The sequence below is a fragment of the Hippoglossus hippoglossus genome, chromosome 3 (genome assembly GCF_009819705.1).
Source record: "Hippoglossus hippoglossus isolate fHipHip1 chromosome 3, fHipHip1.pri, whole genome shotgun sequence".
NCBI lineage: Eukaryota > Metazoa > Chordata > Actinopteri > Pleuronectiformes > Pleuronectidae > Hippoglossus > Hippoglossus hippoglossus.
The window spans coordinates 398,691-420,433 of NC_047153.1; the positions used below are offsets into that span (position 1 = coordinate 398,691).

At 46.3% G+C, this 21,743-nt stretch overlaps 2 protein-coding genes across 5 annotated transcripts; one reads left to right on the forward strand and one right to left on the reverse strand.

Annotated features, from left to right (window-relative positions):
• The first annotated feature begins 4,780 nt into the window (after positions 1-4,780).
• Positions 4,781-10,748, forward strand: ctsd (cathepsin D). Of its 4 annotated transcripts, none has more exons than XM_034581105.1 (9): positions 4,781-5,075; positions 6,566-6,722; positions 7,927-8,050; positions 8,152-8,270; positions 8,340-8,539; positions 8,807-8,929; positions 9,195-9,339; positions 9,708-9,806; positions 10,252-10,748. In XM_034581105.1, exons 1-9 carry the CDS (start codon positions 5,014-5,016, stop codon positions 10,411-10,413), a joined length of 1,191 nt encoding a protein of 396 aa, XP_034436996.1. In that variant the 5' UTR covers positions 4,781-5,013; the 3' UTR covers positions 10,414-10,748. The 4 variants fall into 4 exon arrangements, with proteins under 4 accessions (XP_034436996.1, XP_034436993.1, XP_034436995.1 ...); XM_034581104.1 differs by having other exon boundaries at positions 4,922-4,960; positions 5,003-5,075; positions 8,152-8,539; XM_034581103.1 differs by having other exon boundaries at positions 4,940-4,954; positions 4,991-5,075; positions 8,152-8,539.
• A 235-nt stretch (positions 10,749-10,983) lies between these two features.
• cdhr5a (cadherin-related family member 5a) lies at positions 10,984-20,036 on the reverse strand. The gene is made up of 14 exons (XM_034581100.1): positions 19,457-20,036; positions 17,993-18,165; positions 17,860-17,919; positions 17,666-17,755; positions 17,217-17,303; positions 16,939-17,043; positions 16,678-16,863; positions 15,797-15,887; positions 15,400-15,497; positions 15,100-15,306; positions 14,637-14,750; positions 14,467-14,533; positions 14,221-14,381; positions 10,984-12,478 (listed from the first exon to the last, which is right to left on the reverse strand). The coding sequence occupies exons 1-14, from the start codon at positions 19,545-19,547 to the stop codon at positions 11,906-11,908; spliced, it is 2,103 nt and encodes a 700-aa protein (XP_034436991.1). The 5' UTR covers positions 19,548-20,036; the 3' UTR covers positions 10,984-11,905.
• Positions 20,037-21,743: the final 1,707 nt, after the last annotated feature.

A 21,743-nucleotide genomic window follows, 5' to 3' on the forward strand; every position in this document is an offset into this window, starting at 1 on the left:
AGTTTGATCCAGACCCAGAACACCTCTTCCATCTGATTCTCCTGACACAGACATATTGATAATAATCAATACTAACTGATCCTTGTCTCTTTACGTTTGTTGATGATGGTTTCTTTTTCTGAGTCGTGTGGAGAAACGTTCTTCCTGTTTTTGAGACTGATGAAGGTTTTAAACGTCAACACGGACTCTGATGGAAACTGTTGATGCTGAAGCTGCATCAAACACAAAAGGTTTAAAAGAAGAAACTCAGATGATGAGATTCATGAATCTTCCTCATCTTCATCTTCTCTTGTATCTCTTTGTCTTCTTCACCCACATTATTGAACCTCCTCATTCATCCTGCTCTATTTTTACCTCCTCATCCATTCACCTGCTTTTTTCTTTTCTCATCTCTTTGTTTCCTGTTTCCCTCACGGCTCAGATCTCTGTTGCTTTGTTTCTGCCTCTGACTCACATGTGCAGACAAATTACTTTCTCCAATCCAATCAGGCTGTTTCCATGAATCTGATTGAATGATTTAATTTAATTCAAGTGTTTACGTCGCCTCATGGTCGCAGCATCATCAGTGTGTGACCTCTGCGTCTGTCACGTCTGTTTCAAGAACGCCTTCTGGTCATTTGTCTCAATTTGGTAAAAACGTTCAGTTCTCAGGACTTAAAGATGAATTCAATCGATTTTATTTGTCAAAGTTCTGAGCTGATTGTCTTAACAGCAGCTTCATTGTTCCCTGTGATCGACACCATGTTCCTGATCTCACAGGCGGCTGTGGCTGAGGGGTAGAGCGGTCGTCCTCCGACCGGCGGTTCGATCCTCAGTCTTCCCCATCTGCATGCTGAAGTGTCCTCGGGCAAGATGCTGAACCCTCAAACTGGGGCACAGGCTAAATGACATGTGATGTCACAACTCTTCATCCAAACTCGTCTCTGAGACGTGAATAAACACAAATCTGCATTCATTCATTGGTCCCCCCCCCCCCCTCTCCCTCTCTTTCAACCATGAAAAGTTAGCAGGTTAAAAACCGACGTGTTGACTTGTCTTCATGCAGGGGGCTGAGGGGGCGTGGCTTTTAGTCATGTGACTCATGTTGAAAAATAATTGTCTCCTCCCACTGAATAACATGATTTCATTTTAATGTTGCTTCATCTTTCAGGACAGGAAGTCCCAGTTTAAAGGTTCTGGTATCAGCGCTGCTCTCAGACGTCTCAGTCTACTGTTAGAGTCGAGACAGTGGAGACAGTGGAGACAGTAGAGACAGTCGAGACAGTGGAGACAGTCGAGACAGTGGAGACAGTAGCGACAGTGGAGACTGTAGAGACAGTGGAGACAGTAGAGACAGTGGAGACAGTAGAGACAGTGGAGACAGTAGAGAGAGTCGAGACAGTGGAGACAGTCGAGACAGTGGAGACAGTAGCGACAGTGGAGACAGTAGAGACAGTGGAGACTGTGGAGACAGTAGAGAGAGTTGAGACAGTGGAGACAGTAGAGACAGTGGAGAGAGTGGAGACAGTCGAGACAGTCGAGACAGTGGAGACAGTCGAGACAGTGGAGACAGTAGCGACAGTGGAGACTGTAGAGACAGTGGAGACAGTAGAGACAGTGGAGACTGTGGAGACAGTAGAGAGAGTTGAGACAGTGGAGACAGTAGAGACAGTGGAGAGAGTGGAGACAGTGGAGACTGTAGAGACAGTGGAGACAGTAGAGACAGTGGAGACAGTGGAGACAGTAGAGAGAGTCGAGACAGTAGAGACAGTGGAGACAGTAGAGACAGTGGAGACAGTAGCGACAGTGGAGACTGTAGAGACAGTGGAGACAGTAGAGACAGTGGAGACAGTGGAGACAGTAGCGACAGTGGAGACAGTCGAGACAGTGGAGACTGTAGAGACAGTGGAGACAGTAGAGAGAGTCGAGACGGTAGAGACAGTAGAGACAGTAGAGACAGTCGAGACAGTCGAGACAGTGGAGACTGTAGAGACAGTGGAGACAGTAGAGACAGTAGAGAGAGTCGAGACAGTGGAGACAGTAGAGACTGTAGAGACAGTGGAGACTGTAGAGACAGTGGAGACTGTAGAGACAGTAGAGACAGTGGATACTGTAGAGACAGTGGAGACAGTGGAGACAATAGAGAGAGTCGAGACGGTAGAGACAGTGGAGACAGTGGAGACAGTAGAGACAGTGGAGACAGTAGACACAGTAGAGAGAGTTGAGACTGTAGAGACAGTGGAAACAGTAGAGACAGTGGAGACAGTAGAGACAGTGGAAACAGTAGAGACAGTGGAGACAGTGGAAACAGTAGAGACAGTGGAAACAGTAGAGACAGTGGAGACAGTAGAGACAGTGGAAACAGTAGAGACAGTGGAGACAGTGGAGACAGTGTAAACAGTAGAGACAGTGGAGACAGTGGAGAGAGTGGAGACAGTCGAGACTGTAGAGACTGTGGAGACAGTGGAGACAGTAGAGACAGTGTAAACAGTAGAGACAGTGGAGACAGTCGAGACAGTGGAGACTGTAGAGACAGTGGAGACAGTAGAGACAGTGGAGACAGTGGAGACAGTGGAGACAGTAGAGACAGTGGAGACACTTTGATGACTCCTCATCAAGTGATGAACTGGAGCGTCCCAGTGTCCTCACATCTCAACATCACTCCAGTACAATGATGCCAGTTTGAGATATTGATGTCCAATCAGCTTCCTGCGTTCAGACTTTTCAGAAGATCAAAGAGACCCGGAGCTCTGTGATATTTGATTGGCTCCTGATTCCACAGATGATGTAACACTCCCCAATGCATGCTGGGAAAGACGAAAACAGACGACTGGTAAATGTTCGTTGAATTTTTAGTTATTTTGTTCACTGGCTGAAAAAAAAAAGCAGAAGTCATAGAAGTAATGTTCCAACATCAGGACGAGGTCATAACGCACAGTCTGAAGATCTAAATTCATCTTCATATGTTTTATATATATAGATATATAGATATATATGGACCGAAAGCTTCTGTGTCACAGCTTCATATTTCACCAGATCACAGCAGCTGCTCAACCACAAGTTTCAATCTGAGGTTATTTCTTCATTAGTGAGACACAGCTGAGAGCTGAGGCTGAAACATGGAGCTCAGCACCACCTGGTGGCTCGGAGACTCAATTACATCACACAACGTGAAGCTCAGCCGCACGAACAAACACACACACACACACACAAACACAAACACACAAACCCATGTTTTTACTTCTATCCCAGTGAGGTCACTCATTGGCCCCTAACCCTCTCTCTCTGTAGATCTGTGCTTACAATGGTCCTAACGAAGGTATAAGTACAGGAACACACACACACACACACACACACACACACACACACACACACACACACACACACACACACACACACACACACACAGATAGGTATGCACTAAATTCTACATCTTGTTTCCATGGTGACCAAGTGAACAGGAATCTTAGTTCAGATCAACCAGTCAGCTACTGGTGTGTGTGTGTGTGTGTGTGTGTGTGTGTGTGTGTGTGTGTGTGTGTGTGTGTGTGTGTGTGTGTGTGTGTGTGTGTGTGTGTGTGAAGAAATAGTTTTTCTTCAGGATCCATGAATGATTCTCTGGAGAATCTGTGAAAATATAATAAAAACATCCAACCTCCCTTTTCAGGTGAAAACACAAGATGCTACGGGGGGGTTAGGGTTAACCCAAAAGATTAGTTCATATAAAATGAATTATATAAATGAATTCTCCTCCGGCTGCCTGACTGTGAATATTATTTCCTTTATTGCTCCTCGGAGCAGGCGAGAGAGAAATCAGTGATGAAACCAGATTCTCAGTTTCTGTCCCCGCGGATCAGCTTGTGACCCACGTTCCTCTTTGTTGTTCAGTTTGTCTTCTTCCTCCTCTGGTGTGAGTGTGACTGGAGGTTCTCCTCACTGACCCACATGCTGGAACTGATGAGGGAGCAGATGTTTCCTCTTCCTAGTGATGACGATGAGTCAGGAGAGACAGTGATGTTCCCTGCAGCAGCGTGAGATCCATCACTTAAAGTCTAATTCAGAAGAACTCAGCTCTAATGTTTAGTCTTATTTTAGGTCATAGGTCATAGTTCAAGGCCGGGTGCTTTGCTCAAAGGGTCAGAATGGTTTTAAAACTAAGTTCTCAAAGGCACAGTTCACCCAAAAGTGAAAATCCCCTCATTACCTTCTCACCACTGTGCTGATGGAGGGCGACATTCGAAGTCTTTGGCCTGAAGGTGCGAACGGGAGTTGAGATGCTAGCGGACGTGCCCTTGGGCGCCACCACCTGTTCAGTCCTCATCATTACAATCACAGCTGCCTTTATGTTCACTGACTTCACTGCGACAACATGTGATTAATGATTAATGATTAATAATCAATAATCAATCATCAACATCTCCACTCAGGATCTCAGCTATTTTAAGAAATCATTTTAACAAAAATAAAATGTTCATCATTATTTACAAAAGTATTTCGGAGAAAAGTAAAGAAAACATAGAAAACTTCCTGATAAAGTTATTTGAGGATCTTTGTATACTTGATATGAAGTTTAAAATAAAGATGTGTTTTATTGTCTTTCTGAACATGTGTTTATTAAATGTTTGTTTATATCATAGACTGTATATAGAAAGTAACTAAATATAGAAAGTAACTGAATATAGAAAGTAACTGTATATAAAATGTAACTAAATAGAATGAATCTTTGGTTGTTTTAAAAAACACTGAAGTGACGTCACTGGCGGTGGGATACGGCCTCACGTGACGGTGACTCGGCTGCAGTCAGCTGATATACGTCACAGACACACACTGAGGGAACAGAACATCCAGATCACAACACAACTCAACACACAGGGAACACACAGAACCACACACAGGGAACACACAGAACACACACAGAACCACACACAGGGAACACACAGAACCACACAGAACCACACACAGTCTCTGTCAGCTGCTCCTCCTCTTGCTCCTGCTCCTCTTGCTCCTGCTCCTCCTGCTCCTGCTCCTGCAGACATGAGGAGTCTCCTCCTGGTGGTTTTTGCAGCTTTAGCGCTGAGCGGAGACGCTTTGATCCGGTAAGAAAACTACATGTTTGATAAAGAGACATGTAACTGGGACTGTTAGCTCCTGCTGGCTCCTGCTAGCTCCTGCTAGCTCCTGCTGGCTCCTGCTGGCTCCTGCTAGCTCCTGATGGCTCCTGCTAGCTCCTGTAAGCTCCTGTTAGCTAATGCTAGCTCCTGTAAGCTCCTGATGGCTCCTGTTAGCTCCTGTTAGCTCCTGTTAGCTAATGCTAGCTCCTGTAAGCTCCTGATGGCTCCTGCTCCTGTTAGCTAACTGCGAAGCTAACCTGGAGGCTAGCTGCGGAGCTAACAGCTGCTTCATGCTTTAATCTCCATGACTCGTCAGTTTGTTCTCGTGATTTTCTCTGTGACACTTTGTGACCTTGTGATCTTATCATCGTTCTATTTATTCTTATATTCTTATTAATCTTGTCTCTGGAGCTGAACATCTTCAGGTCACAACTGAGTCATACATATTCAGAATAAAGTCCTAAAGTCTCGGGACTCAAACAATCCTCAGAGCTACTGTTTGATTCTGTTTATATTTCAATGTGTATTTAATATTTCTGTTTTAATGAAATCCTGTGGTCAGTGTTTAACGTGCTATTCAAATGTATTGGGATTATAAAGTGTTTGAAGGAATCTAGTTTTCACTTCACAGTTTAAAGCTAAGTCTCTTCAATATGTCTACAAATGATTCAGAGACCAGTCGATAAATGTCCCAGTATCATTTCCCAGTTCAGAGATTGATTTGAGCTCTTGAGTGAAGGTGGTTTCTATGAAGTGAAGTTATAATAAATGTTTAAATGGATGAGAGCTGGTGAAGAAGCTTCAGCAGCAGAGTTTAAAGATGAACATCACAAGATGAACATTTCCTCTGTCCAACCTTGTGACACAAACCATTAACACCAGATGGACGACTTGTCTCCGCTCTCCAGTGAAGACAAAGTGTTGAAATGACTCAGTCGGTGAGATTAGTGTTCATCACTTTGAGTTTTGGAATAATCTCTTCTTCCAGTTTGACTCTTCACAGACTAAATAATCAATTGGAGCTTCGGGCAGATTCCTTCATGACAGATCGATCGAGCTGCAGCAGATTCTTAGTTTAGCTGCATGATATTAAATAAATGATGCGATGACGTTGAATGAGACTTGTGGTAGATAAACACGGTGTGAAAGTCTTTGTGCTTTGGTGCATGGACCTCATCCAGCAAGAGGTCTATGCACCCACTGGTGAAAACAAAGATCTACCTGGATGGATGTTCTCCTCCCAGTTACTGCTGCAGTAACTTCAGTGAGTTGTCGAGATACTCACCAGTTCTCCGGGGTTAAGGTGACATCATGGCTCTGTCATGTATAACACGATGTTGCAGCACATTGAAAGATAACACTGCACAGATACGACTGCAGAACTGGGTCAACTCAAACTAAACCTGATGATCAGACTCATTGAAATGTGGACTCAGAGTCTGAACCGGCCTAAATCTCGTTTTCCTCTCGTCCAGAATTCCTCTGAAGAAATTCCGTTCCATCAGACGCGAGCTGACGGACTCGGGGAGACGAGTGGAGGAGCTGGTTGCTGACAAACACTCCCTCAAGTACAACACTGGCTTCCCCTCCAGTACCGGGCCCACTCCAGAGACCCTGAAGAACTACCTCGATGTAAGAATCTCCGACCTCCTCGCGTCCCTAATGCTTCTGTGCACTGAGCGCTGAGTCACAGGTCCCCTTGTGTTGGGAGCGCCTCGACCCTTCTCTGTATTGACCAGTAAATATCTTCAGACACTGAGTTGGAGCTTCAGTCAGACGGAGGTTATCTCAGGAGGTTACCACCAGACTGACGGCCGAGTCGCTGTCTGGCAGCTGACTGGGTTTCACACGTTGGGTCATAATCGTTTTATCTGAAGACAAGATTCCAGCTGCTCTTTTTCACTAAGTTTTAAAAAGTCTTAAGTCTTCGTAAGTAATAAATCAATAATGAAATGAGCTAAACTTACAATTCAGTGGAGATTTTATCTGATTGATAAAATTGTGATTTTGATATATAATAATTATTCTCCTTAGAAGAAATTGCAGAAGAGGATTTGATGCTGTGAGTTTGAGGAGCTTAGAACCAGTTCCATGATGTGGACACGTGCTGCTCATGGTCACAGTTGGAATAAAGGCTCCGTTCACACCGAACATTAGAACATTAGAAAGTTCATGCAGGTCTGTTGTGTTCAACAAGATGAAAATTCACAGTTTAGAAACTTCACATTATGTGATTATGAATTTGCTGTTTAAATGTTCAGTACTTTACATTTTATGTCTTTTTGTGGATCAAAGCCTTTAGTGTGGATTTGTCCTTTGTTTTCTGTCTACAACCTAAAACAGCAGCAGATTGTGTATTTTTAATTTAACACAAATCAGTTTACGTCCGTGGTTCAGTGACGAAGGCAGAAATCTCACAGACGTGATTCCTCAAAATCTGTATAAACAAAACCAAGATGATCTTAACAGTTACAAGATTATTTCACATGATGTGAAATATATCACAAGACATTCAACTTCCACTTTTCGCCTTGAAACAGGAAGTACTGATCTGAGGCCTGATTGACTCGACACTAAAACACCCTGAGGTTATTATGGTTTTGACCCAAGTGGCTTCTGGTCCCATGAAGCAGAAGTTTGTCTCGGTCTATAACTGACTTGCTCTGTGTCCGACCTCCTGACTCAGTTTCCTGTTCAGATTATTCCAGTTTGTCCTGAGAACATTGGATTATCTCATGTGTTCTCTCAGGTGGATTTATTCTAAATCTCACAAGCTTTCAGGACCCTGATGTGTTGATGAGAATTGTAAAGCTGTTTATTTTTGTGTTTTGACCAGGCTCAGTATTATGGAGACATCGCCCTGGGAACCCCCCCTCAGACGTTCAGTGTGGTGTTTGACACGGGTTCCTCCAACCTGTGGGTTCCCTCCATTCACTGCTCCATCTTAGACATCGCATGCTGTAAGTCAGCTGTGAACATGACGGTTCTTTATTCCTGCTCATATTCTCTGTAAAAGTGTTGTAGCTTCTAAGCTGCACTAAATAAATGTCTCTCTCTTCAGTGCTTCACCACAAATATAACTCTGCCAAGTCCAGCACATACGTGAAGAACGGCACCGCCTTCGCCATCCAGTATGGATCTGGCAGCTTGTCGGGCTTCCTCAGTCAGGACACGTGCACAGTAAGTCCGTCACACAGAGTCAGCGGTGTTAGTGGGAAACTCTCATTTCTGTTTGAATTCTGTTTCCAGATCGGCGACTTGACCGTAGAAAAGCAGGTTTTCGGAGAAGCCACCAAACAGCCTGGTGTGGCTTTTATCGCAGCCAAGTTTGACGGGATCCTCGGCATGGCCTACCCACGCATCTCTGTGGACGGCGTGGCTCCGGTCTTTGACAACATCATGAGCCAGAAGAAGGTGGACGAGAACGTCTTCTCCTTCTACCTGAACAGGTGAGACGACAGGTTGAGTTCAGAAGGTGAAACCTTCAGGTTCCGTCTTTAGTTGAACTGTAAGAGCTCTTTAGTCCGGAGGAGTAACTCGGCTTCTTCAATGTTTCTTCACCCTGAACATCGGCCAAACCTTGTGGTGAAACTACTTCACTGTAAACCAAACTTTCTGCAGAAGCAAAACTCTGGATAAACCAACAGACGCCCTCAAAAGTTTCTGTGTTTTGATTAAAGTGGCGACAGTAAGATCTGATGTTTGTATCTTCTCAGGAACCCAGACATGGTGCCCGGCGGCGAGCTGCTGCTGGGAGGAACCGACCCAAAGTACTACACTGGTGACTTCAACTACGTTAACGTCACCCGGCAGGCGTACTGGCAGATCCACATGGACGGGTGAGTGCTCAGATATCACATGTCTACACAGGTTGTGTTTCTCTGACTGGTCATGAACTCAAACCAGAATCCGTCTCCACTCAAAGTTCTTCAGTCCCGTTCTCACAGCTCTTCTATCAGCAGCTGGAGGTTCAAGGTTCAGTGTTTAGCTTAGAGACGCCTCTGACTTCTGACCTTTACTCATCAACAGATCAGTAAATGGTTTCAACATCAATATTGTGCTCTTGATTTCTGACGTGAAGCTGTTGTGGTGTGTGTGAGACAGGATGGGCGTGGGCAGCCAGCTGACTCTGTGTAAGGACGGCTGCGAGGCCATCGTGGACACGGGGACGTCTCTGATCACCGGCCCCGCCGCCGAGGTCAAGGCGCTGCAGAAAGCCATCGGAGCCATTCCACTCATCCAGGGAGAGGTGAGAGAACCTGAGAGAACCTGAGAGAACCTGAGAGAACCTGAGCTCACTGTGCTGAGGAAGAAACAAACAAACAAAACAATGATACACACACACACACACACACACCTCTCACTTATTCTTAGTTTTCCAGTGTGTGAATGCAGCAGCTTGGAAAAAGGTGTAACTGTCATTATTCAGTCAAGATTATTATTATTAATATTAATAATCGTTTTACAGTGATTCTTTGCTGTGGAAACTAATTTAACTGCCACTAAACTTTTTACCTTCATGTTCAACTTCTACCTTCAATGTTTTTCTTTCTCCAATTTAAAGTCGTGAGGTTAATAAATGAATGTTGAAATATAAGTGAGCTGCTTGTGTTTCAGTACATGGTGAGCTGTGACAAGATCCCCACGCTGCCCGTCATCACCTTCAACCTGAGTGGACAGAGCTACAGTCTGACTGGAGACCAGTACGTCCTCAAGGTGAGACGCTGGGCTGTTTGTCATTGTCCAGCAGGGGGCCCCACTGAGTCAGCTCCTGCAGAAACAACACTGACTGTGTTGTGTCGTTAAAGACAAACAAGTCTTTGTTTCACTTGGTGAAGACGAGGAAGAGGAGGAAGAGGAGGAGGAGGCTGGTGTGTTGAGTCATGTTTGTTTTTCTCACTGCTTCAGACTCTGAACTCTGTCGAATGATTTATTCTTAATCTGATTACTTTTCAGTTTTCCTCTGCTCTCGTGTGACATGAAGGTTTTTTGTGAATATGAAAGTTCAAGCTCTGTGTGGAGCTCCTGAAGCCGTCGTCTGGCTCAGACCGGATCCAGATGTCTGTGAAAAACTGATTAGAAGATTTCTCCTTTTCGATGTAACGTTGTTCTTGTACATCGGACGTTACAGCAGCATCGTCTCTGTGTCTTTTTGCCGCAGGTCACTCAGGCTGGAAAGGTGATTTGTCTGAGCGGCTTCATGGGCCTGGACATCCCCGCCCCCGCCGGGCCCCTGTGGATTCTGGGAGATGTTTTCATCGGCCAGTACTACACTGTGTTCGACAGAGACAACAACAGGGTGGGCTTTGCCAAGTCCAAGTAAGAACAACGCTAAAAGTCCGAAAGATGAATATTTGAGCTGCACACGTTTTCCGTTGCTTTGCAATCAAACCGTCTTTAGCAATAGGTTTTGTGTGGAGTGTAAACGCACTGATCCAGCAGCGTGTGAAGCAGATGGAGAGTTGATGCTTGTGTGATGTGTCAGATCCGGGATCAGCTGATTGTATCGGTACTGCTCAGAATATTGAGCCCTTACTTTTTAAATCAGGGATTTGTTTTAAACTTTTAATTTGGATTTTAGGAGGAAGTTTTCGACTACTGACATTGTGATGATTCTTAATGTGATTTGGCCTCAATAAACACTTTTAAAACATCTGTTTCTGAGTGGTGCAGCTTTGAAAAGAGCAGATCCTGAAGCAGCAGAGATTCACTGGTTTGTAGATGCTCTTAAAAAGTGGTTTGACCATTTTGGAAAAATATTCATTCATTGGTTTATTTATTCCGAACCTCACAGAGAAATACTGAGAGTTGTGTTTCGATGATTTGGGTGAAACAGTCGGATCCGAACTACAGATGAAACAAACGCTTCAAACTTTTATTATTCCCTCACACCCCCGACATCAGTCACTTTAATGTACAAAAAGTCAACCACAGATTTATTTATTAACCAGAGAAGTTATTTAACCAAATGTGCTCAATAAAATACAGTCAACATACAAGAGTCACTTCAGCTGTTTAGTATTAAAGTTTCACATGTTTCACCACAAAGTCCCGATCACTTCAGCTTCACTGAAACCGAGCTCCCCTGAAATGTTGGAAACTATCTAACAGCTAAACCGACGAAGAATCACTTCATCGTCCCCAAGTTAACAGGTTGTTTAGAATCCGTCTGATTATTAAAGTTGTCCTGAAACAGAAACAACGACCAACACAATCAATGAAGACCCAAGTTTTCCTTTAGAGCAACATTACAGCTGCTGTCAGACCTGATGCTCCAGATGTTCTCCTGAAACGTCCTCTTGGTGATGAGGGCCGACGCCGGTGTGGATGAGCTGTAAACAACACTGATCTCTCCACCTCCTGCTGCTCTACAGGCTCCGCCCCTCCCCACATGTTGCTGTGAAGGAGTCGGACCGACAACCTGCTGCTGCTGCTTCACACACTAACTACACAACATGTCAGGACGCTGTTTTCTGGAGAATGAGATGAGAAACATTCAAAGTCTTTTAAAGAAGCTGCTGCTTTAAGGTTTCAAGTTGTGTAATGTTGCTTTAAAGGTCAGGATCTGAATCTCAAACATATAATTTCACACGATACATTTGACCAACACCATATATTTAAAGAGTAAAAGCTCCGATTCTCACAGTAGAAAACACTTCAGGATCCTTGTTCTTCACGCTCAGTTTCCAGAGATGTGAAGCTTCTTCCTGGACTCAGACCTCTGCTGTGGCCTGTTGTCTCCAGAAAGTGAGAAGAAAACCAACAGCTGAGTTTTCTCTGACTCCAGTTCGACCTCTGACCTCTGACCTCTGCCGTCAGCCCTCCTGCTCCTTCTCTTTCTCTGAGTTGGTAACTCCACAGTCCTGCTCCTCACTGGGTCGTGTGTTCTGGTTCTCCTGCCCGTCATCAGAGCCTCTCAGTGGGGCGGCCGGGTCTCTGACCACCCCCTCCATCTCCACCTCCCCCTCCAGCTCCTCCTCGGTCTCCTCCTCCACCCGGCCCACGGTGTCCGGGATGATCTCCACCTCGATGTCCGACGAGTCCTCGATCTCTTTGAACCACACCGTCTTCTGGCCCTCCTTCCTCCTCTGCTTGTTCAGGAGCGACCTCTTGCCGTACTCGTCCCCGTCTCCTCGGCCCCTCCGGCCCGGTCTCACCGAGGGGCTCCCCTTGGGGACGTGGTTGGTGTAGACGCCGCAGGAGGAGCAGTGGTGGCTCCGTCTCCCCTGCGCCTGGGGGAAGGTGCTCCGTCTGGGGAGGATGTTGTTCCAGCGCCTGGCGCCCCCACGGCTCTGGTCGGCCTCGTTCTGGAAGCCGTCGTTGGTGTACTGCAGGGAGTCCCGGTGTCCGGCCCGAGGCTGGTCCGACTTCAGACAGGGGCCAAGGCACTGCAGAGAGAGGCCCCACAGAGTTAACACAGCAGAGAGAGGCCCCACAGAGTTAACACAGCAGAGAGAGGCCCCTCAGAGTTAACACAGCAGAGAGAGGCCCCACAGCATTAACACAGCAGAGAGAGGCCCGTCAGAGTTAACACAGCAGAGAGAGGCCCCACAGAGTTAACACTGCAGAGAGAGGCCCCTCAGAGTTAACACTGCAGAGAGAGGCCCCTCAGCATTAACACTGCAGAGAGAGGCCCCTCAGAGTTAACACAGCAGAGAGAGGCCCCTCAGCATTAACACAGCAGAGAGAGGCCCCTCAGAGTTAACACAGCAGAGAGAGGCCCCACAGCATTAACACAGCAGAGAGAGGCCCCACAGAGTTAACACAGCAGAGAGAGGCCCCACAGAGTTAACACTGCAGAGAGAGGCCCCTCAGAGTTAACACAGCAGAGAGAGGCCCCTCAGCATTAACACAGCAGAGAGAGGCCCCTCAGAGTTAACACAGCAGAGAGAGGCCCCTCAGCATTAACACTGCAGAGAGAGGCCCCTCAGAGTTAACACAGCAGAGAGAGGCCCCACAGAGTTAACACTGCAGAGAGAGGCCCCTCAGAGTTAACACAGCAGAGAGAGGCCCCTCAGAGTTAACACAGCAGAGAGAGGCCCCACAGAGTTAACACTGCAGAGAGAGGCCCCTCAGAGTTAACACAGCAGAGAGAGGCCCCTCAGAGTTAACACAGCAGAGAGAGGCCCCTCAGAGTTAACACTGCAGAGAGAGGCCCCTCAGAGTTAACACAGCAGAGAGAGGCCCCTCAGAGTTAACACAGCAGAGAGAGGCCCCTCAGCATTAACACAGCAGAGAGAGGCCCCACAGAGTTAACACAGCAGAGAGAGGCCCCTCAGCGTTAACACAGCAGAGAGAGGCCCCTCAGCATTAACACTGCAGAGAGAGGCCCCTCAGAGTTAACACAGCAGAGAGAGGCCCCTCAGCATTAACACAGCAGAGAGAGGCCCCTCAGAGTTAACACTGCAGAGAGAGGCCCCTCAGCATTAACACTGCAGAGAGAGGCCCCTCAGCATTAACACTGCAGAGAGAGGCCCCACAGAGTTAACACAGCAGAGAGAGGCCCCTCAGAGTTAACACAGCAGAGAGAGGCCCCTCAGCATTAACACTGCAGAGAGAGGCCCCTCAGAGTTAACACTGCAGAGAGAGGCCCCACAGAGTTAACACAGCAGAGAGAGGCCCCTCAGAGTTAACACTGCAGAGAGAGGCCCCTCAGCATTAACACTGCAGAGAGAGGCCCCACAGAGTTAACACAGCAGAGAGAGGCCCCTCAGAGTTAACACAGCAGAGAGAGGCCCCTCAGCATTAACACTGCAGAGAGAGGCCCCTCAGAGTTAACACTGCAGAGAGAGGCCCCTCAGAGTTAACACAGCAGAGAGAGGCCCCTCAGCATTAACACTGCAGAGAGAGGCCCCTCAGAGTTAACACTGCAGAGAGAGGCCCCTCAGAGTTAACACAGCAGAGAGAGGCCCCTCAGCATTAACACAGCAGCTAATGAAGCTCTGCTGCTGCGGAGACTGAGCTCGGTTCGTTTGGTTTAATAATCAGTCAAGTTGCAGCAGCAGCTTCATGAAACTCAGTCTGAGCTGTGACTGTTTCTCTGTTTTCATCTGATCAGCAGCAAAGTGTGAAAACACGTAGAAGAGTCTGACTGAAACATTTCAAACAGGAAGCGAGCAGAGACACTGACCTCACACAACTTGTCCACGCTGCCGTTTCCCTTCCACAAGCGGGAGATCAAGAAGCCAATCACGATGAGGCAGAGGACCAGCAGAGCCGCCATCACCAGACCCAGCAGCGCCATGTCCCCCGGCCGGTAGCCGATGTTGGAGGGAGACGGGATCGCCACGGCTACGGAGGAGAGGGTCAGTGAGTCCAAATGAAACTAATACATGTTCCGAATATTCAGAAAACCAGACGAGTGTGAACTTCTGACCTGGAATCACCTGAACGGAAACGGCTGCGGTGCCAAACTCTCCTGTCGTCGAATCCACTGCTCGGAGCTGCAGGAAGTTTAACAACTGATTGAACTTCAACACGTTTCTGTGAAGAATGAACACGGATCGTTCTGTTTTCTACAAACTGACATTTTTGTGAGTCAGTCACCTGAAGTGCGAAAGATTCTGTCTTCACGACTCTCTTCAGGATCATGAAGCCGTCCGACGTCACGTTGACGTAGCTGCTGTACTGAACCTCGTATTTCACATCTGGATTCAAACCCTGACACACACACACACACACACACACACACACACACACACAGTGATTCAGGACAGAAACACACACACAGTGATTCAGGACAGAAACACACACACACACAGTGATTCAGGACAGAAACACACACACACAGTGATTCAGGACACACACACACACACAGTGATTCAGGACAGAAACACACACACACACAGTGATTCAGGACAGAAACACACACACACAGTGATTCAGGACACACACACACACACAGTGATTCAGGACAGAAACACACACACACAGTGATTCAGGACACACACACACACACACACTCTTTAATGAAGTTGAAGTGTCAGTTTTAAAAACGCGCAGTGCTCACGGCGGCGAAGTCCTCGTCCCGGGCTCGGACCCTGAAGGGCCGGTTGGTGCTCCGGTCCCGGAGGATCATGCTCTCAGGGACGGAGTTACTGTAGATGAATCCTTCGTATCGCTCCCTCTCAAAGCGAGGAGGGTTCCTGCTCCTCTTCATCACCTCCATGGTCACCTGAGTCACAGCAAACTGGTCCCTGTTGGTCACCTGAGACGCCTGAAGGAGACATGGACACATGTTCAGGTTTACCAGATGTTTGTACGATGATAAAACTCCAACAACACACAAGTACACAATCGTGTCTTTCACCAGAACTGTGAGAGTTATTGGTCCGACGATATCAGCAGCTTTGGTCATGGTGATGTTTCCTGTGTCTTCATCGATCTGGAAAATGTTTCCTTCATTTCCTGAAGATTAAAGAAACAAGAAACTTTTCAATCATAAGAAATAAAACACTGAATATTTCATGTTCATGTTGGATCCGACTGAGGAACTGTTTTTTCAAACTTTAACCTTCATGTGTGAAAGTTTGAAGGAAGAAAACCCGTAACAATCTTTTATTACGTTTTCCCAAGTGAAGAATTGAACATGTTTCCTTCTTCTCATACGACTAATGATGATACATGAAACCTCTGGATTCTGGTCCATGACACCTGATGCACTGATGAATGAGCTGTGACTGAACAAGTGACAGAAGAACTTGAACCTCTCAGGATCCTGTAGCTGATCTGCTCGCTCCGGTTCTTGTCTCCGTCCCTGGCGAACACCGGCCCCGGCTCCAGCACCAACGGCCCCTCCTGAGGATCAGAAGCATCACGTGTGAATTCACAGACTGAGACATCTTATTTCATGACCTACTAAACGTGTCGGGATTAACCATAACATTAACCCCCGAGACCACAAGACCACATTCACACTTTCCAGTCCCTCTGTCACGTCAAGTGTTTGGACTTGAACTGTGGAGAAAAGAAAAGTTTGAATCCACAAACGCAACTAATGACGAAGAGTGACGTGAAAACCTCTGATTGAAAAACCAGCGATAAACACACAGCTGAAAACTAAAGGGAGGAAAATATTAGTGGAGAATAATAATTAAAGATGCAACTAGAACATCACTCAGTATAAAGCCAAGGCTTTCTACACTCACTAACTCACTAGGTAACCAACTAACTAATGAACTAACTCACTCACTAACTCACTCAATCATGCATCCACCAGCTAACCAATTAACTAAGTAACCCACCCACTAACTAACATATGAACTAACTAACTCACTAGCTAACTAATTACCTAACCCACCCACTGACTCACTAACGAGTGGACAGGGTGAAAACACGATCTCCATGAAGAAGGTTTAAAAAAGGTTATTATGAGATTTTCTTTTCCATCTGTTTGAAAAACCCAGTAATGGTTGAATCCTTCGTGGAGAACTGGACGTTAGACGAGTCCTCGGAGCTGAAACGTCTCCGAGGACAATCTGCAGAAGGACCGAACAACCCAGTTTGTCCAGATAAAGGTTCCTCAGGTGGAGTCCCTTCCTCCAGAGGAACCGCCTCAGGGGGATCAGCTCCTTCAGGTGAGTCTCACCTCTTTCTCCGTCAGGTTGACTTTTCCTCTGTAGCCGCTGCTCACGCACAGTTTGGCGATTCCTAAGTTTGTCCTGAGACACGGCTGAAACCACGGAGGCCGGTTGTCAACGTCCTTCACGTGAACCGTGACGGTGGCCACGGACGTGAAGAAGGGTTTGTTGGAGGCCGAGCCGTTGAACGTGTCCTGGAACATATGTGACAGGTCAAAGGTCAAAGAGAAGCAGACGCCACATGCATGTTGTTGTTGTCTCGGTCGTACCTGGACGTGTAAAACCAGAGAGATCTTTTGTACGACGTCGTGGTCCAGGAGACTTTTCACAAGGATCTTTGGAGAGTTGATGTTTTCCAGACGGAAATATTTGTCCTGGTGGAGGACGGAGAGAAAAGATTGTAGTTTATATCATCATCATATTTATAACAATACAACATAAAGGACTAAAGTTACACAGTGAACGTTTGTTCTGATGTATTAAAACATTTCACTGTAATAATTCAGGACGAGTCGTGTTCGGCTCAGTGGATTGGACGTGATCTTACTGTTGCAGATTCTAAACGATAGAACAACGGCTCCGAGTCCACGTCCGAAGCTTCGATCACAGCCACGCTGGAGTTAATGGCTGTGAGCTGAGGGAATCGAACATGTGACAGCTGTGAAGAACACACAGACACAGAGAGACACACACACACACCCACACCGCACACAGAGACACACCCACACACAGACACACACACACACCGCACACAGACACACACACACACACACACCGCACACAGAGACAGAGACATAAACAGAGACACAGAGACAGAGACACACACAGAGACACACACACACACACTGCACACAGAGACACACAGACACACACACACACACAGAGACACAGAGACACACAGAGACACACACACACACACCGCACACAGAGACACACACAGAGACACACAGACACACACACACACACACCGCACACAGAGACACACACACTTCTCACCTCATTCACTTCTATTACGAAGTGGTTTTGTGCAAAGTTCGGAGGATTGTCGTTCACATTTTCTACCAGAACGTCAACAGACTCATTCACCTGAGGGGGGGGGGAGACATGGATGAAATCATCTGTATCATGAATTTAGAGAAATTCACATGATTCTGTGTTTCACGTGTTTCACGTGTTTCACGGTTACTCACAGACGTGGATCCAGCTCCGCTGCACTGAACCCACACCACCAGAGTTGTACTGGACAATGACTGAAATGAAAATGTGAATAAGCTTCATGATCAGTTTCATGATTTGTAATAAATGACCAGTGGATTCAATCACCTCGTAGTCGAGTCCTTTCTTCACCATCAGGACGTTTCCCTTCAGGTAGAACAGATCTTCAGGGTTCACTGTGAGCGTCAGGGTCACGTCAGCACCAGAGAGGATCTGGACCACCTGGACGTCAGCCGTGAGGTTCTCTGACACGGTCACCGGACCGGGAGGAACCGTGCACACTGACACACACACATCAACACCGGTTTCATCTGAAGTGTCTCATAATGTTGGTTTGATTAAAACGTTTCTATTTAATTTGATCAAAACTGCTGATAATATGATGCAACGACACAAAGACAAAAGGTTTGTGTCCATGAAATAAAGAGATTTACAGTATTTGATTGAATCCCCTTCCATGGCAGAACAATATAAACTAAAGTAATGAAGGTTAAAACGAGCTCTTCAGTTAGAACCAGCAAGGCGTGGACGTAAAGACTATTAAGTACAGCCTGTTAGCTTAGCTTAGCACAAATACTAGAAACAGGGGGAAGCTGCTAGCACGGCTCGGTCTAACAGTCGCACGTCATCACAACAACTGGAGACATCAGAAAATCAATGAAATGACAAAATGAAGCAAATCAACTCAACACTTAAATAAACAAGACCCACAGAAACACAACGTGACACAATTCAACCAGACAAAAGAATCATTGAATCATCGAAGTAGGTGTGAAAGTATTTCAGACAAGATCTCGTCTCATTATCTGTAACTTCCACTATAATCAGACTCAAATTCATCATATGTCAGTTTCTAAACAAAGGGTTAGGGTTAGCTAATTAATCAAATGATCGAAAGTTTGGATCAAGTTACTCATGTATGTTAGTTCGTTTAGATTCTAAACTTCACATTCTAAACTTCACATTCTAAACTTCACATTCTAAACTTCAGATTCTAAACTTCAGATTCTAAACTTCACATTCTAAACTTCACATTCTAAACTTCACATTCTAAACACAAGGTGGCAGCGTTCTGTTTAACGAGGGAACGAGTTCAGATCCTGTGTAAACTTTGTATGTCTCGTACTTTCAAACAGTTGCTGGAGAGGGGCCACAACATCTGAGGGGCCACAACATCTGAGGGGCCACAACATCTGAGGGGCCACAACATCTGAGGGGCCACAACATCTGAGGGGCCACAACACCTGAGGGGCCACAACACCTGAGGGGCCACAACATCTGAGGGGCCACAACATCTGAGGGGCCACAACACCTGAGGGGCCACAACATCTGAGGGGCCACAACTAGAGGGCCCCAGATTATTACACAAATAACAAAACAAAAGAATAATTTAGTTGTACAAACCTTGTTGATAGATTAGAATCTTTATGTTAGTTTTCTTCCTCCAAGAGAAAAGGTCCACAGTAAACACAGCTTCACTTTAGGGGCCACAGAGCCAAAAGGTTGGGGCCCCTTCTTTAAAGGATTGAAACTCTCTCTCTGCAGCTCCACACACACAACAGCTCTACTTACGTCTTTGAGCCGCACAAAGTGTAGAAAAGAGGACGAGCACAGTGAATCTGAGGAGAAGGTCCACAGGTCGGTTCCTCAGCTGCAGGTCCATGTCGTGAGTCCACAGGCTCCGGCAGATGAAGTCCAGAGGAGGAAGAGGAGTCGTGGTACCAGCTGGTACTCGAGCACATAAAGAGCCGTCTGTGCTGCTCAGCCAGTGGGAGTCGACTACAGTCGCAGTGTGTGTGACTTCATCTCACGGCCTCGTGTTGAATAAAGCGCCTGGAGACAGAGACTCGCTGCCTCCCACTGAAATACTTGCATCTGTTTGAGCTGCTGGTTCTGCATCGCTGGCCCTGGTGCATTCTGGGAGCTGAATACATCTGTCCCGTTTGAAATCCTCGGGTCAGACTCTTGATAACGACACATACAAACTCTTCATCTGATTGGGCCCAGATTCATTCTGCAGCACGACAACGAGGAGGGAGAGCGGATCAGCCACTAACCAGGCAGTCGGCGGTTCGATCCCCTGTCCCGTGTTCAGATGTGTGTGTGAAGGTTCCACTGGGAAAGACTTTGAGTGAGAATCTAGAAAAGATCTGGAGAAACATTCAGAGCTTTGACTGACACGGAGTCTCCGAGCTGCTCGTTGTGGAAACGGTTGGTTTCTCTTTAGCTTGAGATCATGAGATGTGTCTGTGATCTGATGCTGCACAGACACAACTGACCTGAGTGGTGATGAAGAGGATGGGGATGAAGAGGATGGGGATGAAGAGGATGGTGATGAAGAGGATGGTGATGAAGAGGATGGGGATGAAGAGGATGGGGATGAAGAGGATGGTGATGAAGATGATGGGGATGTTTTTGAAAAGTGAGCTGCACATGTGGAAGGTCAGAGATGTTTTCCTCTTGGACAAAGCCCCACTGCACACACACAGTCACACACAGACACACACACACACACACACAGACACACACACACACACACACACACACACACACACACACACACACAGACACACACACAGACACACACACACAGACACAGACACACACACACACACACACACACACACACACACACAGACACAGACACACACACACACACACACACACACACACACACACAGACACAGACACACACACACACACACACACACACACACACACACACACAGACACAGACACACACACACACAGACACACACACACACACACACACACACACACACACACACACACACACACACACACACACACAGACACACACACACACACCAGAACCACCCCTCCCCCATCTCCTCTGTGTGGGAACAACAAGCTCCCAGTGTCATGATGAAGCTCATACATTACACACATACAAACACACATACAAACACACACACACACACACACACACACACACACACACACACACACACACACACACAGACACTACATGGTATAGTTCAGTCCATTCATAAATGTGCCGTAGACTTTTCCCTGTTTTAAAGGAGTCACTTTCCCCTCTGACCACCAGGGGGAGCCAGAGCTCCACAGATCAGCTGGTTCATGTTGTTCACTTGTGATCTAACACAACATGACCACAAAGAGACAGACACACAACATGATGCAAAAAACACTACAAAGATACAAAACAACTCTAACAAACTATAAAACAACTACAGACACACAACAAACTAAAAAGAGACAAAACAAAGACCCACAAAATGACAAAATTAAAAGAACAAAATAAGTTAAACGAAATGTAAAGAACATAAATCACTAAGTGTTTTACACGTAGGTAAATAAAGATGGACGGCTCCTCCTGGTGGCTGGCTGCAGTAAAGCTCATTAACCCTGTTATTAACCCTACTTCCCCTCCTACTTCCTCACCTACTTCCCCTCCTACTTCCTCACCTACTTCCCCTCCTACTTCCCCTCCTACTTCCTCACCTACTTCCCCTCCTACTTCCCCTCCTACTTCCCCTCCTACTTCCTCACCCAGTTCCTCACCTACTTCCCCTCCTACTTCCCCTCCTACTTCCTCACCTACTTCCCCCATCTGGAGACAAACTGGGAATATGAGACAAATAACCTGTGACTGATTGATTGATTGATTGACTGATTGATTGATTGATTGATTGATTGATTGATTGACTGATTGACTGATTGACTGATTGACTGATTGATTGACTGATTGACTGATTGATTGACTGACTGATTGATTGATTGACTGATTGATTGATTGATTGACTGATTGATTGATTGACTGATTGACTGATTGACTGACTGATTGACTGACTGATTGATTGATTGATTGACTGAT

Coding starts and splice junctions, on each gene's coding strand:
- cdhr5a (XM_034581100.1), bottom strand. CDS start 19,547: ATGGACCTGCAGCTGAGGAACCGACCTGTGGACCTTCTCCTCAGATTC. Junction 17,920..17,992: donor AGAAAGGACTCGACTACGAG/GTGATTGAATCC, acceptor TTTTCATTTCAG/TCATTGTCCAGTACAACTCT. Junction 17,044..17,216: donor ATCGTTTAGAATCTGCAACA/GTAAGATCACGT, acceptor GTCCTCCACCAG/GACAAATATTTCCGTCTGGA.
- ctsd (XM_034581102.1), top strand. CDS start 5,014: ATGAGGAGTCTCCTCCTGGTGGTTTTTGCAGCTTTAGCGCTGAGCGGA. Junction 8,540..8,806: donor TTCTCCTTCTACCTGAACAG/GTGAGACGACAG, acceptor GTATCTTCTCAG/GAACCCAGACATGGTGCCCG. Junction 9,340..9,707: donor TTCCACTCATCCAGGGAGAG/GTGAGAGAACCT, acceptor CTTGTGTTTCAG/TACATGGTGAGCTGTGACAA.